Source organism: Mchenga conophoros, linkage group LG10 (genome assembly GCF_057382185.1).
Source record: "Mchenga conophoros isolate Kocher_MC1m ecotype Shallow Benthic linkage group LG10, M_conophoros_male_GT1.1, whole genome shotgun sequence".
In the NCBI taxonomy this organism is placed as follows: Eukaryota; Metazoa; Chordata; class Actinopteri; order Cichliformes; family Cichlidae; genus Mchenga; species Mchenga conophoros.
The window spans coordinates 35,998,526-36,011,613 of record NC_140535.1 but is presented as its reverse complement, the minus strand read 5'-3'; the positions used below and the strand labels follow the sequence as shown (position 1 = coordinate 36,011,613).

The 13,088-nt window shown below is 50.6% G+C and overlaps 3 protein-coding genes across 5 annotated transcripts in view; 2 read left to right on the top strand and 1 right to left on the bottom strand.

The window, feature by feature from the left end:
- Positions 1-431: 431 nt before the first annotated feature.
- On the bottom strand, positions 432-3,017 carry zmat2 (zinc finger, matrin-type 2). The gene is made up of 6 exons (XM_085290094.1): positions 2,909-3,017; positions 1,816-1,915; positions 1,613-1,736; positions 1,187-1,260; positions 921-1,066; positions 432-840 (listed from the first exon to the last, which is right to left on the bottom strand). The coding sequence occupies exons 1-6, from the start codon at positions 2,924-2,926 to the stop codon at positions 697-699; spliced, it is 606 nt and encodes a 201-aa protein (XP_085146220.1). The 5' UTR covers positions 2,927-3,017; the 3' UTR covers positions 432-696.
- A 1,875-nt stretch (positions 3,018-4,892) lies between these two features.
- slbp2 (stem-loop binding protein 2) lies at positions 4,893-8,805 on the top strand. The gene is made up of 9 exons (XM_085290067.1): positions 4,893-5,031; positions 6,248-6,409; positions 6,511-6,591; positions 6,720-6,800; positions 6,980-7,123; positions 7,216-7,386; positions 7,482-7,644; positions 7,768-7,894; positions 8,266-8,805. Exons 1-9 carry the CDS (start codon positions 4,979-4,981, stop codon positions 8,322-8,324), a joined length of 1,041 nt encoding a protein of 346 aa, XP_085146193.1. The 5' UTR covers positions 4,893-4,978; the 3' UTR covers positions 8,325-8,805.
- Positions 8,806-9,532: 727 nt separating this feature from the next.
- The window catches only part of fam53c (family with sequence similarity 53 member C), a 13,110-nt gene continuing 9,554 nt past the window's right edge, over positions 9,533-13,088 (top strand). Inside the window, exons 1-2 of one of the 3 annotated variants that reach the window (XM_085290061.1) lie at positions 9,533-9,947; positions 12,710-13,059. The gene's annotated coding sequence lies outside the window, so the exon portion shown is untranslated. Of the gene's footprint in view, positions 9,948-10,300; positions 10,469-12,709; positions 13,060-13,088 lie in introns of those variants that run through there. The other 2 variants (XM_085290062.1, XM_085290063.1) reach the window with 2 other exon arrangements.

Here is a 13,088-nt window from a genome sequence, read left to right as displayed (position 1 = left end):
GAAGGGAGGGGCAAGTGACCCCTCCCTGGGGCCAGCTCCCCCGCTGACCCCAGTAAGCACCCCCATACTCCGCGACCCGCCAGGGAAAGGGGGCCCAGGCCCATCCAGACCGGGCCCAGTGCAGCAGCGCCTCCCGGCCCCACAGAGCCCGGGACAGTCCACCCAACCCCACCACAGAGAAAACTGCACCCACCCCGTCATCCGCTCATCTTCCAGACTACATGAGAAAATAGATGCCCAGGCTGAGATCTTCCTCCACCTCTCCTGTATCTCCCCCTCCTGCAGAGAGTTCCTGAGGAGAGGAAAGCTCCTGCAAGATGACCTCTGACCTTGAATGAGTGTCACTCTTGAAAGGCAAGCGTCACGCTGATGTCTGGAACAAACAGCCTGGGTTCTGTGGTGCGTTCACTGACACAAACAACAATCAGAAATTTAAAAAAACAAAAACTGTTTATTACAATTTGAATTTCCCAGCATGCCTAGGGGCTGATACAGACTGTCTGAGCTGTGCTTTAAATAAAGTTTTACGTTTTAGTCCATTACATCTGAATGGACTAACATAATAAAAGTCTGGCTGTGAATAACAAAGTAAGAGTCCAAGACGAGCGCCGATGCTACTCCGCCTAAGTCCGAACCTCCGCCTGATGTAGAGAGGGCGGGGTAGAAACCTGCTTCCTGCCTGACAGAGGCGGAGCTTCAGTGGCTCTTCTTGGACGAGCCGAAGCCAGAGAAGCCCATCACTGCCGCCATCTCTTCGTCCTCCTCGAAGTCCACGTCCTCCTCCGCCCGTCGCTTCCGCTCCTTCTGCTTCTCCTTCTTGTACGCCTTCGCCTTCTCCTCCTAAAGACACGCAGCACAGACACCCGTGAGGAACGCGCTCATCCCGAAAGCCTCACGAGATCCATAAAACTCCTCCTCACCTCCTCCCGCAGCTCCTTCATGCGCTCCTCGAAGTCGTACTCCTTCTGTTTCTCCTCCAACTTCTTCTTGTTCACCTCGAATCTCTTCTTCACCTGATCAAGAGACGAGCGCTCCACCCGCATCGACATGCCCAGGTTCCTCTGATCTGCTCACACACACACACCACCTGCTGTTCACACTGAAGAACATCAGCAATGATGTGTGTGACATGATTTTCAAAATAAAAGCCTCCTCTCTGATCAGGCGTTTTAGGCTGTGAACTCACGTTTTTTGCCGTTGATGTGATCCAGGAAGTTGATGGAGTCTTTGACCACACAGTCGCACACGTTACAGTAATACCTGAAACACCAAAGGAAGAAAAAAGGTCACCTGTATGTCCTTGCTCCGCCTATATAAGGAGAATGGCGGCAGCAGCTGAGCAGCCCAAACTTTGAGCGAGGTCATCAGATACGTTTGTGTGAGAGAACAGAGCTCTACTGACTTCAGCTGACAGTGTGGGCGGAGCTTGTCCTGACACTGACCTCCTTGTCAGTGAGTGAGCCTTCATCACGCCATATTTTCACCTGTAAAGCAGCTGCAGCTGACTTGTGACATCACACGTCACGTCAGCGGTTGCTTTCGTTCAGCTTTTGTTTTGTTCTCAGTCTGCACGACAACTTGAAGAGACGATGGCGTGTGAACCTGGTCTTACCCGCCCATCTCGGCCTGCGGTGTGGTCTTGGTGATGACGATGGTCTTCCCCAGCTTGGACTCCAGGTCCACCTTGTAGTCCCGGTGACGCAGGAGGTCCCGCTTGACCGGCGGCGCAGTTTTTCCTGAAGGTGCCAACATGTGACAGGTTAATACAGAAAGTGAAAGCCTAAGCTCCTCCCTCTGAGCGGCTGATGTTCTTACCATCTCGCCGCTCGCGCTCCCTCTCCTCCACCAGACGTTTCTGGGCGAGGTTCTCGTACTCGTCTTTGTCCCATTTCCGCCTGAAGTCGTTTTTACTCGACTGGAAGAGAAAAGAGAGACGCTGCCGTTACCGCGCTTCCTGTCAGAGCTGATCACAGAGTGGAAATCACAATCCACAGAAACGTTGATTCAGTGACATGAAATCATTAATCATTTCTGGTATTATTGATAAGTCCCCATTCAGAGGTTAAAACACGGTCTGAGCTTCAGCTTTTATTTTTAACTGCTAAACTTCTGTCATCCTCTATTTTATGTATATAAGATTTAGACTGGGTATTTACGGATGTATATACATATAATTACACATATATACATAGACAGATATGTGTGTGTGTGTGTGTGTGTGTGTGTGTGTGTGTGTGTGTGTGTCTGTCGTTTACATATTGTTGTGATTTACGTTGCTGTGCTTGAGGGTCAACCGGAACCAAACTCCTTGAATGTGTTTGTGCATACACACGGTCAATAAACGTGATTCTGAAAATAAAGACGTCTAACTTTTACCTCCACCTGCTGCCTCCTCTCTCTACAAATCAAACATGTGGCTTATCACTAAAATACAGATCATCTTAAAGTCAGAAAAGCAGCAAGTCTTTATATCTGAAATAAAAAACATTTTAATTCGAGCCTGAGCTGAGTTCCTTGTTTTGAGGTGAAGCTTTTATTTTGACAGGCCGGAAGTCACACCGCTTGCGCTAACAGGCTAACACTGATCAGCTAATCTGCTTCCGAGCTGCAGGAGGGACAAGAACAAACACGAAGTGCCAAGCAGCAGAGAGTGGGTTAACGAGCTCTGGCATAACGTTTAGAAAACGTCTGAAATGAAACCGGAAACGCTGAACAGGGTCACGGTTAGCATGCTAGCTGCTGCTAGCTAAGCGCGCTGCAAACAGCTGTCTAAAGACGGAGAACCGGCTTGAACCGGAGCCGGTAACAACCGCGACTACGACAAATCCCGAGAGTGAAACACGCCCTGCTCACACCGCCGAGCTTTCATGTTTTTACTCTAAAGAAGAAGAAACGCTCAGAAACTCACCCCGCTGCCTGACGCCATCTTGTTTACTTGTGACCGGAAATGACGGCAACCGCTGTAGCGTCATTTTTTCAACAGAGATAGAAAGAGCGCCACCTGCAGGAGAAGAGGAGGTGAGGATAGGAGGCCCTTTATCAAACCCATCGCTGCTTCAGTCTCAGCAGGTTTACCGACCTTCACGTCTGCACGACGAACCTGCAGCACTGACGGCAGCGAGCTCTGAGCTCAGCGTCAGGATCTGTCAGGACTGCTGAGCGCTGGGTGGGAAGTTTCCCTGTCAGGACTCTTGCTGCAGCATTTTGGATCAGCTGAAGGCTTTTCAGGGAGTTTTTAGGACATCCTGATAATAATGAATTACAGTCGTCCAGCCTGGAAGTAATAAATGCATGAACTAGTTTTTCAGCGTCACTCTGAGACAGGATATTTCTAATTTTAGAGATGATGCACAAATGGAAGAAAGCAGTCTTACATATTTGTTTAATATGTGCGTTGAAGGACATGTCCTGGTCAAAAATGACTCCAAGGTTCCTCACAGTGTTACTGGAGGCCAAGGTAATGCCATCCAGAGTAAGAATCTGCTTAGATACCATATTTCTAAGATGTTCAGGGCCGAGTACAATAACCTCAGTTTGATCTGAATGAAGAAGCAGAAAGTTAGAACATAAGAAGATCCTTTATGAGCTTCACGTTGTTTCTGTACTGGGATGAGCTCTGAAGCCTGAAACGTCAAATACACCGTTCCTCTGCAGATCATCAATGAGCTCTTTCAAGAGTTTTTGATGGGTTGGAGAAAGTATTGAAGTCAGATTGAGACAAAAGCCCACAGAGCCCTCGTTACCCACCGCAGCAGCACCGATGTTAGCGGCTTGTGTCAGATTGGCGTTAGCACAGATTTGGTGACTGATTAAACCTGTTGTGATATCAGAGTGATGACAGATTTATCATACCTCACAGTCCACACTCACACAACCAACATCCATTTATCAGCCTGTCTGTGGGACTCAGCTGCTCCCGGCCCCCCTGCTGGTGTGGGGGATCTGAGCAGCTCTTCTGTCTGTGCGGTGCTGAAGACGCAAATGTCTAATGTGATAAATATGGATGATTAAATACTGTTTGACTGTATCAGTGATAGGATGAGGAAACTGTCTCGCTATGATATTCTGAATAAGATGAAACAGGAGAAACAGGCCTGACTGCAGCACTGATGTTAGAATCAGCTGTAAATATGTTTCTGACTTTATTTATTGTTTAGAGCAATAAATTTAATGTAATTCCTGAAATAAAAAACTGTTTATCAACGGAATTTTAAAATAAAACAAATCAGGGACCAGCTGGAGCGTAACCAGGTTGATTTTAACACTTAGAGTCCCCCGAGAGCAGCAGTGCCCAGCCTTCTACCTTTCTACCTTTAAAACCCGCCTTCCAGCCAAATGGCTGGTAGGCTTTTAGCTAAGCTTTAGCTTCAGCCAAGTGGAAGCTAAATTGTCTAGTCATTCATATGTAAATTAGGTTGTTACCTGGAAATTCTGGAGGGGAGTGGGGGTGTGTGAATGAGGGGGTGGGGGAGCTGCTAAAAGCTGTGAACTTCCTTTTGTGTTCGTCTTGATGCATTCTCAATCATCCAGGGAAATAAATCTCCAAAAGTCACCAACTTGGAGTGTTTCAGTTTGCCATCTTAGGGAGAAATCAACACACATGGGTGTAGGTCCTTTGTTGCTGAGATTTATTGATAAAAACAGTACAAAAAACCAACCATTTGTACACATATTTACAAATAATAATAAAAAGTGAGTGAGTACATTTCAACATTTTCAGCAATCACTCACAATCCTGGCACTGCCATGGTATCTGTAGTCTGCATTTACCACATGTGTGTCTGTAGCAGTGAACACATCGCACAGTGGCCTGATTCTTCTTGCATTTGTGTTTGACCTGACACATGGCTCTTTTTCCAGGGCTAGGTGTGGAGCGCTAAGGTGAGGCCCCGCCCTCATCGCGGCCCCGCCCCCTCCGCTCCAGGTGCCGCTCATTAAAGGCTGTGAGTGCGGACCGACGTGTTCTGTGAGTCCGAAGATGTCCGCGAGCAGAGTGGAACCGGCAGAGCAGAGCCCGCCGCTGTCCTCCAGGTACGTGTCTGTCCTCACCTGCAGCTGAGCTCAGCCAATCACAGCTGGGATTCTTAGCTCAGGCTGCACCTGTTCGTGTTCCGTTTGTTTGGCGTCTTTGTAAAGTTGAGCGGGCCGAAGCAGCTGATGTCTGTGAGACGGAACAAAGCCGAACCGCGGACAGGTTCTCGGGCGGCTTCGTCTCGTGTGGTTTCCGGCTGTTTGTTCTCTTTAAACACGCGCTGGGTCTGCGCTTCGTGACGTCAGCTCTCGGTATGAGTTCGCGGACTCACCTGTGTTCTCTGTACCTGCAGCGGCCCGGGTCTTGCTGCCAGGCTCCCGGTGTTGTGCCAAAAACTGATTTCCAATGTTTTTGGTGTTTGTGTAATGTCTCTACGTGTGTCGGTGAACACGGTCCTGGCGGCCAGGTTACTCTTAAAGAAGACTTTTTTTTTTTAACTGGACAGATAAAGGTGAACTCAAGACGCTGCCAAACACTGATTGGTGCTTCCAGCCTGTTACAGGAGTGCTGTTTGTGGCTCAACATGACTGGATGCCATTCATGAGGAAACGTCACACATATTATAGACCAACAGCTTATTTTTGTCAGTTTAAATACGAGCAGTGAGTGTTTGGCGCACGCCGCCTCAGACTGGAACCTCTGCACTGACTTTAAGCACACGCGTATCTTTAACACTTAAACTCTGAAAGCAGCAGCTCGAACCTGTGAGTCAGTGACGAAGGACCTGAGCTGTGACCTCGTGATGTCCAGAAATGAGACTCGTGACGAGGCTGAGCTTGCAGGTGAGCAGGGACACACTCGGGACGTGTGGTCGAGCTTTGTATAGTTTATTGATATGAGCTGTTCCATCAGTCCACTGAAAACATCTGTAACATCTGCATGCTGAGACTGGGGTGCTGACGTCTCAGGATGAGACTGACAGACGTGTGGCCGCTCGCGTAGCGACAGAAACAGGAAATGATGTAGTTTCTACATGGTGCTCGTCCACAAACAGAAACCTGGGCTGAAAGCAGGGGGGAGGGGGTCTCCCGGGACTCGTTGGCCTGGATGAGTCCAGGTGTGAATCCTGAGTGCTTAACCCCCCATCATCATCACAACGACTCTGATGAGGGGAGGGGGGTCAACGACCCTTCGAGGGCTCTGAATCGCTCAGTGACCTGAGGTGAGCTCGTCAGTCTCACCTGGACTCTCTAAACCGGGTGTGTCTGCTTGCAGCTTCCTCTTCAGCCCGTGGTCGTGTGTCTGCACGAAGGGCTGGTCGGCGACCATGTGGAACAGCCTTTCTGACCCGGTGCTGACCACCACCGCCTCGGGATGCTCCGCCCCCGAGCCGTGGCTGCTCCCCGGCTGCAGCTCCGTGTACGACAGCCTGGTCAGGTATGAAATTCTCCTGCAGAGGGGTGGGGTCAGTGTAGCGTGGCAGAGACGGCGCCCTCTGCAGGCCGTGGTTTCTCCTGACGCCTTTCTCTTCTTTGCAGTAACGTCTCTCCTATCCCGTCTCCTCGTGGCGCCGGCGGCATGCGAGGACAAGAGCGAGTCATCAGCAGCAAACCACGCAGGTATTTGGCTTCTTTAATCCAGGCTAACGAGCCGTTATCAGGATCAGCTAATCCTGCGCGGACCAGTAAACGTGGACTGAAACCTGAAGGTCGCCACAGCAGGTGTTCATGCAGCTGTTCTTCCTCAGGTCCTCCATCCTGGAGCGCTGCATCCTCAAAGTGTCCACGAGCAGCGTGGCCGTGGGGACGGATGACGTGGACAGCAGGAGGTGAGTACGAGGGACATTCAGAGGTTCTGACCTGCTCTGTGCATAACCTGCATCAGGTGGCAGTAGGCCACGCCCCTGAGCTGTGTTGGCCTGTGGCGTTGCCTGCAGCACTGCACGCTGCTGGAGCCTCTTCTTCACTGGGTTTCTGTGTTCCCTGTGTAATTTGTCGCTCTGTGAAGGCCCCACATCAGCCGCTGTTACCCCCGCCTGCCGGACCCGACCAACACGGAGACCAACGCCGCGGTTCTGAAACGGCGGCAGAAACAGATCCAGTACGGCAAGAACACCAGCGGATACCAGAACTACATCCAGCAAGTCCCCAAGTAAGAACTCGGAGCATGACGCCGAGAATCGGACGACGGTTCCTCAAACGTCGACGCTGACACGCCTCTCTGGTTTCTCTCCTCCTCCTCAGACACCTGAGGGATCCTAAGCTCCACCCCTCCACTCCTAACAAGTACAGGAAGTACAGCCGGCGCTCCTGGGACATGCAGGTGCGTCTGTGGAGGCGAGCGCTGCACCTGTGGGACCCTCCGACCGGCGCCCAGCCGGATGCCGCCGACACGCCGGACCCCGTGGAGCAGCTGTAGGTGGAACCCAGCGCCAGTTGACATTTATCCAGAAACTGATCCTCGTCAGCTGAGGCCTTTCTGTGACGTCATCAGTGTTTTCTCTCTTTAGGCAGAGTCAGCTGGAGAAGATGACCTCTGACCTCTTTGAGAATGTTGGAGACGAGCAGAGAGAGAAGGAGACTCCAGCATCCTCTAAAGTCTCCTCTGTGTCTCCTCTGCTGGCCGCCACGCCCTCAGCGCTGCCTGGAGCCTGGGCCGTCCCCGTGTCGCCGGTAATCAGTCACCAATCAAATTCTTCGGCTCATTAAAGATGCGTTAACTTTATTTAACGTCCTCTGTAAAACACAACATCAGCTGATCGGTGACCTTATTTATTCCTGTTTGTTTCTCTGCAGCTGGAGGCGAGCCGCCGGGCGCTTCGCTCTCCTCCAGGCCTGAACTACTCACTCAGCAGTCAGCTGACCACCGATGACAGCATGACCGACTGGCTCCACCTCCTGATGGAAACGGACCACGGCCAAGGTGAGGTAACTCAGCCAGCAGGGGGCGACTCCTGAGGGCGAGCCTGCTGGCTGGTTTGGGGCGGGGCTTGGTCAGATCCAGAGGTGGGAAGTAACTAAGTATTTGTACTGAAGTAGAATTTGCAGGTGTTTGTTTTACTTGCACGGTTCGTTTGGCTTTGCACACAAATAGGAGCCACTCTTACTCAGAGTACTTTTTACTGGAATAAAAAAGTTGAAGCAGTCCTGAAGTACAGACTGTGGGGACATGAGGTCACATGAGGACTGCTGTGGTTACATCAAACCTGCTGAGGCAGGCGATCGGGGTCTTGTTCTGTGACATGTGCTCACTTCCTGTTTGTCGGCTCACCGCCATCTTGTTTCTCCGTGCAGACTCTGATGACCAGCAGGTCCCTGTGTTCTCCGACCAGCTCCTGTGGAACCCGTACTGACCACCCGACGCAGTCCTCGCCCTTGTTTCCTCATCGTGTCTTTTTAAATGTGTCTGAAGATTAACTGAACGACAGCAGGGATCCGATTGGCCGCCACCCCCCCTCCCAGGTGCTGAGGTTTCCCGGCTGCTCGTGAACGCGTCGTCAGGGCGGACAGCTGAACACTCGGATGCACCTGAACGTTCGACCTCATGAAGCACTGCTCACCTGTTCTGCACTCATTTCTGTATCAACTCACTTTGGTGTCACTTTGTTGTCTTTGCTCCACCTTCACCTTCGTGCTCTGCTGTCTGGCTCAGGCTCCTCCCCCCCGCACCGCCATGTTTTTTCTCAAAAACGACCCCCTGCTGAGTGGAGGGGAGCGGCCATCTTTGTGTTTGAGTTTTCTTTTTACTCTTCCTACTTTTTTTGCTGCTTGACTGTCAAGAGCAAAGCTGAACCATGTGATTAATAAAGGCGTAAATAAAGTGTTACTGATCCACAGGCCGACTCGTTCTTCTTCTACCCTCCATAAAAGTGTTGGACATGCAGAGGTGTTCACTGAGGGTGTGCAGCTGTAAGAACCTGGACTCCAAACACGAGTTGATCTTCTCTGTCCCATCAGAACATCTGGGTTGTTTGTTTTCACAGAAAATCCTTAAATGTGCAGAATAAGATGAAGCGGCTCGTTTAAATCTACTTCTTGCTTCTAAAATGCAGCTTTGAATAAAATTTAATTTATTTTTAATCCATAAATGATTTTTACTCGGTCTGACTATCCACGCATTTTATCAGGTTTTACGTGTTTTTTTTTTGTTTTGTTTTTTTTTTAAAAAGTAAACCCTAAAGATGAACTCCTTATTTCTAAACTAGATTTCAACTCTAACAGTTTTCTTTTAGTCTGTCAAATTTATTTTCACTGTACAGTTTATTTAACAAAGTCTTTTTGCTTCCTCTTTGTTTTTAAAATATTCAGATTTCAAAAATGTAATATTAATAGAATCAATTTTTAGTTTCAACCACGTATTTTTATTTCTTTTTAGTCTCTCTTTTCTCTTCACCATTTCTACTCATTTTTCGTTATTTTTAATGTCCCGGTGTCTGCACGGTTCTCCGAGGTTCCTCCGGTCGGGCCCGGTCCGCGCAGTTTCTGCGGGTTTGCCCTTTAACGCGAGCTGTGGCGGTAAACAAGCCTCCGCGGACTCCAGCTCCCGTCATGCCCCGCGTGGCAGCGTTCTCGGAGATTCGCCCCGGGTTCGTGCGGCAGGTTCGGCTGTGCTGAGCGGCGGCACTGCGGACCGGATCAAAGGATCAGACGTAAATAAACGGCAGGTGCCGGTGATGCGCTGAAGCCCCGCCCCTCCTCCGCTGGCACCGTAGCTGTTATTTATGAATGCCCGCCGCTCACGGGCGTGTGCGCGCGCAGTCCTCGTTATTATTATTATGTTTTAATAACGGAGACCGGACACCGATCCAGGCAGATGTGCGGCTCAGTGCCGGAGCCTGCGATGCCCGCTCCGCGCGGTTAGATTCCCGCTTCGTTCCGCTGTGTTCGACGATAATACTGGGTCGATACACCGAACACAGAGCCGTTCGCCGGCCCGCTGCAGCCACAGGAGCCGCCTCACCCCGTCAACCGACAAGGTAAGCACTGCGCCGGGCCGGAGAGAGCGGGACGTGTGTCCGACTCCGTCCCGCAGCATCCCGCCGTGTGTCGCCCCCCTCTCGCCGCTCCGGGAGCTCTCGGGCCGGCCACACGCCGTCAGCACCGCTGTTCCGATCGCTGTTGACGGCCTGCGGTGGTTCTGCTGAGCATGGGCCTGTGAGGGGTCCGGTGTGTGCGGACGGCCCTGGCCTGGGTGATGGCCGGAGGCGGGACAGACACCGGGAGCATCATTGATGTTCGTGGGTTGTTTGTGACACCATTAACGGCGGCTAACGGGTCAGCTAGCAGCTAACCCGTTAGCCGCCGTTAGCTACTAACTGCCGCCCTGTTCGCTGCTAGCAGCCCGGCACGGGCCCCCGGAGCCCGGGAGGCGGTGGAGGAGGCAGAGCCGTCACTCAGCGGCTCCCATCCTCCGAGCAAGATGGCTGAGTTTATTGTGCCGACCTTGAGCGGAATAACGGGATGACTTGTTATTTATAGCAGCGAGCTAACGGCTCAGGTGAACTGCTGGTGATGTAACGGTCCGCCGTCATAACACAAACCGGGGTTTGTGTTTTTTTTCATGGAGTAACCCTCCGCAAACACACCGCCCACCGGGCCGACAGGTACACGGGCGGAAAGCATCCCTCATTAAAAGCAATGGGATGCTTAGCCACAAGCTAACAAGCTGTCGGGGGTGCCCGGCGGCCTCGGTCAGCCCGGCTCGGCTCGGTTCGGCTCACGGTCATCGGCATGTACCCGGAGCCGATATTCCCCCAGCAGAGCCGCGCTAACCAGACCCCGGGGTTCCGCCCCGATGACGGGGTGATGGTCCCCTGTTCTTGGCCCCTGACCTGGTTTACAGGAGCCCCAGGGGGTCCACGAGTAACGGAGTAACGGTACTCAGTTACAGCACTGATGCAAGGCTGCAACTGGAGAGTAACGACATGAAGGAGTGAAACTGTTATTGTTATTATTATGAGTGTTAACTGTGTGACATAATAATTAAAGTCTAATTTCATGCGATGAGCGGTCCAGACTAATCTCTGGGACCTTGTATTCCTTTTGAGGTTATTTTTTTGTAATTTTGTTGTCAGGTTTTTGTTTTTGCTCTTTTTGACATTTCTTTTCCGATTGAATGTCTAGTCCTGGCTCTTGCTGGTTGTTATGTGGGTATGCCTCGTGTGTTTGTTCTGCAGTTTTCCTGCGTGGCTTTGGGGGGTCTGGGTGGTTTTATGTCGCCTCGACGGCGGTGCAGGTGGTTTGTAGTCTCTGTGAGCTCCTTTTCACACTTTAGTCTTTTTTGTTGTTGTTTTTGTCGGGTCTCAGATGCGCTTCCTCCAGTCGTTCATGGTGGTTTCTTCAGGCTGTTTGGTCGTAGCGTCTTTGAGGCAGTCTTTAGTCTGTCAGTCGTTTCACTCTGTGGATGTTTTCGTGGGTCTCTTTTGTGCTTCGTCTCTGTCCACGGGGGTCTTCTTCTTCTTGGTGGCGTCTTTTTGTTTTTCGGTGTCTCTTATAGGGGTGAAAATGAAGAGTTTATTGATTGTCATTCTGAGGTTATTGTCTCCACCATCACTAATTGCACTCTGTGTGGTCAAATATTTGTGCATGTTGGAGCAATTTCCCCTCTTTGTTGCGGTCAGGTCAGCAGTGGTCAGCGCCGACACACACACACACACACACATGAAGAGAGAGAGTATGCATAGTATCCAAACAACCATCATAATTCATCATACAATGAGAACACGACGAATCAGCAATTGACAATGACTAATTAATATTCTATTATTGTATATATTGTTTGGAGTTTAGTCTGTTACTGTTGCTATTTTTACCATTTCATGTTGGAGCAACTGTAACCCACATCATTTCCTTATAAAGTATTCTGATTGGATCATGGCAGGTCATCCTGAACCAATCACACGTCTGCTTACCTGCATCTTTTGTTTCTCTTCCTCTTCTTTTCCCTTTTTTCTAAACTGAGCACCTGATGGCTTTGAACTTTTCTTGTCCATCTTGGTTTTAATTTTGCCCTCCAGTACGAACACAAATCCCCCAACCCGAGGATCACCGCAACATATCCTAACAGACCGACACCTTAGTTCACAGATTCACTTTGTCTAAGGTGTGTTTCTGGGATTTCACACAACCCAGGATTCAAATCATGAATCCATGATGGGTTTGGATTTACAACATTATGAAATGTGCTCTATTTGGAAGCAGCAGGTCTTCCTCCCCTTTTGACGGGTTGTGTGAGCACAAAGCAAAGAAAAAACACTTTATTTGCACAGCGAGGGACAATAAAGGATATTTCAGTTTCTATTGTGTTCTACTGCAGAAACACGAGCAGGTAGCTGAGCCTGGCTGTTTGCTACCTTCAGCTCAGGCTGTGGCTGCTGTGCTGGGTTCTTCGTTAGCTTAGCATTAGCACGGTGTGTGATGCAGTCTCCACTTTAAACTAGAAAAGTCAAAGGAACGTCCGTTTACACGCTGCAGACCTGTTTTCCTCCTCTGACACGTGAACTGCAATCAGCTGATTGTAGTGCAACCAGAACTGATAAGCGGGATCAATACACACACAGACGAACAATTCCAAACAGGGACTTGACTGTGGGACTGGTTCCCAGTGCTGTTTGTGGTCGTCTTTTTCTTGTGTTTTTCCTGTTTCTTCTCAACATCAGCTGTTTGATGCTTTGGTCCTGATAGAGTTGTCAATGTTTTTCAGCTTAACTTCACCTGCGTGTGTGTGTGCCTTTTCTAGGTGTGTTGCTGCAGCAACGGCTGACAGATGATGCTCTTGTGAGAGTGGGTGGGGCTACGTGGCCCTGAGGCCTTAAGGAGGAGTCTCAGCCCTAAGCTCCTCCCCTCTCTCGTCCCGAGACAGACCAAACGGACGGACACACAGACGGCCGTAACTCTCCCCTCCCTCCTCCTCCTTCCCCCCTCTCTCCCCTGTTCTCCCCTCCACCTGGCCCCTCCTCCTCCTCCCGGCCACCCTCCCCTGTCTCCCCCCTCGTCCCCTGCCACCATGCTGTGGTCACGCTGCTGGTGGAGAGCCTGAGGAAGCAGACTCTGGAAGGCGACCCTGCTCAGCCAGGGGACTTGTACCTGGTGAGTGGCACACCTGTAGCCTCACCTGT